Source organism: Priapulus caudatus, unplaced genomic scaffold (assembly GCF_000485595.1).
Source record: "Priapulus caudatus unplaced genomic scaffold, Priapulus_caudatus-5.0.1 Scaffold542, whole genome shotgun sequence".
NCBI classification, from domain to species: Eukaryota; Metazoa; Priapulida; class Priapulimorpha; order Priapulimorphida; family Priapulidae; genus Priapulus; species Priapulus caudatus.
Genome location: NW_014577603.1, coordinates 152,654 through 155,163, shown reverse-complemented (window position 1 = coordinate 155,163; position 2,510 = coordinate 152,654). Strand labels below are relative to the sequence as shown.

Here is a 2,510-nt window from a genome sequence, read left to right as displayed (position 1 = left end):
CAGCCCCCCCACACAGACACACACACACACACACACACACGCACACACACACACACACACACGCACGCACACGCACACACACACACACACACACACACCTCACCTGCCGGCATCACTGAAGTGTCCCGCGTGCGTGAGGTCGTCGCACGGCAGCAGCATCATCGGAATGAGCAGCGCGATGTAGATGAAGATGCTAACGAAGGCGAGCATGAAGGAGCCTCGCGGACGTAGGTGGCGCCGCCGCATGAAACATCCGCCCAACAGCAGCCCGATACTGGGAGTCACACAGCCGATCATACCTGCAATATATAGTAACATGTTCTGCTGGTATCTATGACAAATACAAAAAAATACTAAAGCCGCCGTACTACCGTAGCCAGGGGGGTTAATTCTCAACAAGATGTACACATAAACCTCGTAACAAACGGCAACAATTTATACACAACATGTTCTGCTTGCATCTATGACAAATACGACATACGCATACACGCTCTCCTATGACACTATTTGTCACAGAAAGATTCTTCCTATGACAAATATTGGCGAGTCAACTTCGTTCCGCTTTACAGCTGAAATTCACTGCTTGCGTTCATAATAGCGCTCCTAAACTCCTATGATGCGCACAACACATACAACAATATTTGTCATGGGAACTTAAAGAATCTTCCTATAACAAATAGTGTCATAGGAGAGCGTATATGCGTATGTCGTATTTGTCATAGATGCTAGCAGAACAAGCTGAATATAGTTACGTAGGCTAGCGATAGTGCGTAGGGTGGCAGGACGTACACACGGGTAGTCTAGTAATGTGGAGGTTGTACACACGGGTAGTCAAGTAGGGTGCCAGTTGTAGGCAAATGTAGTCACGTAGGGCATTGGTTGTAGGCAAAGGAGCGACATATAAGGGCAAACACGTGCGATGTAAGGTGCATATATATAAGATGGCAAGATCTGAGATCAGCGTTCGAAACACTAACAACATCCGCTCGCGCGCTGCGAAGTATAACCGACCGTGGCGCCCCCGCACCAGTACGCACCCACGACGCTGTTCGAGACGGCCGTCGTCGTGCCGAAGTAAGACTCGAGGTACTTCGGCAGGAAGGCGAAGTAGCCAATGATGCTGTAGAACTGGAAGCAGACGCCCAGCACGACGCAGACGTACAGACCGTTGGTGAGCAGACGCCTCATAGCGCGTAGAAACTCTGCAAGGTTAGAGCAACGCGTGCGTACATACGTGCGCGTATATATAATCGAGAGCTCATGATTACGGAAAGCGTACGCGACGCTAAAACGTTGCAATTTCAACGTCTACTACTCTCGGTTTACCCATGATGAATTTAATTACGCATTTCTTCTGTAGATTATGAGCTTTTGATATTATTCTATAGTATGCAGGAATTATCATTACACCAGGAGTTGATCAATTGATCGACTCCTGATTACACGAGAGTAGAATATGTAGTGATTACTGCGAGTATATATAATAGTTATCGTGAGTATATATAACAATTATTGTAGGTATGTAAGTGTATTATAGGATATATGTGTTAGAGGTGTTTATACCTCTCGGATGGTAGTATATCATCTCAGCAATCTCCTCGCCCTTCTCGTGCTCTTGTAGGTCACAGTCAATGTGCTCTACCGCTTCATTAGACTTCTGCAGGAAATTAAGAGCCACAATCGTACATCCACGCGTGTATAGGGAATATTCTTCTCACTCGATGGAACTCATTTCCACCGGGTTCAACATCAAAATTACCACGCAATGCTTCTGACGGTTTCTGATAAAGTCGTCTATATGATGGAGTCTGACGTACCTTTCACCACAAAAAATCACGCATACAAAAAAGACACATGTGGACACGACATCACGAAAAAAGCACAAAAACATTCTCTACAAAATTATCACACGCAATCTGCAATACCAATTTCTTGTCGAGATAGATGAATCGTACTATACCTAACCTAAGAGAAACCAGCATTTTCGATACGATCTCACACTGAAACTTCTACCTCGGGGGTAGGTTTTATCCACGGCTGCGATAATAACACACTGAACACAGGTTATGCACTCACATCGCGAGCTGTCGCATTCGATCTCAGGTGATTAGGAAACAGAGCGAATGGCAGAGCGCAGGCGAACGTGACGCCAGAAAGTATTAGAAGGCCTAGCCACCACGCACCGATCCACTGTGGGTCCTTGGGCGTCAGGTCCGTATCTAAAACAAATTTAACGAAATAAAAATTATACATATTGTATATATAATATTGTAAATATATATTGTATATAATAAACGACTCACATCGAATGTGAATCATGATTTAGATAGTGCTGCCATCTTTATATCATTATAGTCGTCGTACGTATTATTTATGTGGACTTACAATCCTGCGATGAAAACACGAGATAGCTGGTTACTTGAACTAAGTAAAAAAAACACCTTCTACAATACACTGAATGCTGTTAGTACGGGCTCACCTGAAAGGTCTACGTAGATCTTGCTAAACAT

The 2,510-nt window shown here is 44.5% G+C and overlaps 1 protein-coding gene across 1 annotated transcript in view; it reads right to left on the bottom strand.

The window, feature by feature from the left end:
* LOC106811464 (solute carrier organic anion transporter family member 2A1-like) overlaps window positions 1–2,510 on the bottom strand; it is a 4,187-nt gene extending 1,677 nt beyond the window's left edge. The window contains exons 1-5 of the mRNA XM_014815085.1: window positions 2,480–2,510; window positions 2,077–2,219; window positions 1,564–1,657; window positions 1,038–1,202; window positions 104–299 (exon numbers count right to left, since the gene is read on the bottom strand). Of these exons, the coding sequence (XP_014670571.1) occupies window positions 104–299; window positions 1,038–1,202; window positions 1,564–1,657; window positions 2,077–2,219; window positions 2,480–2,510 (629 nt within the window). The remainder of the gene's footprint in view (window positions 1–103; window positions 300–1,037; window positions 1,203–1,563; window positions 1,658–2,076; window positions 2,220–2,479) is intronic.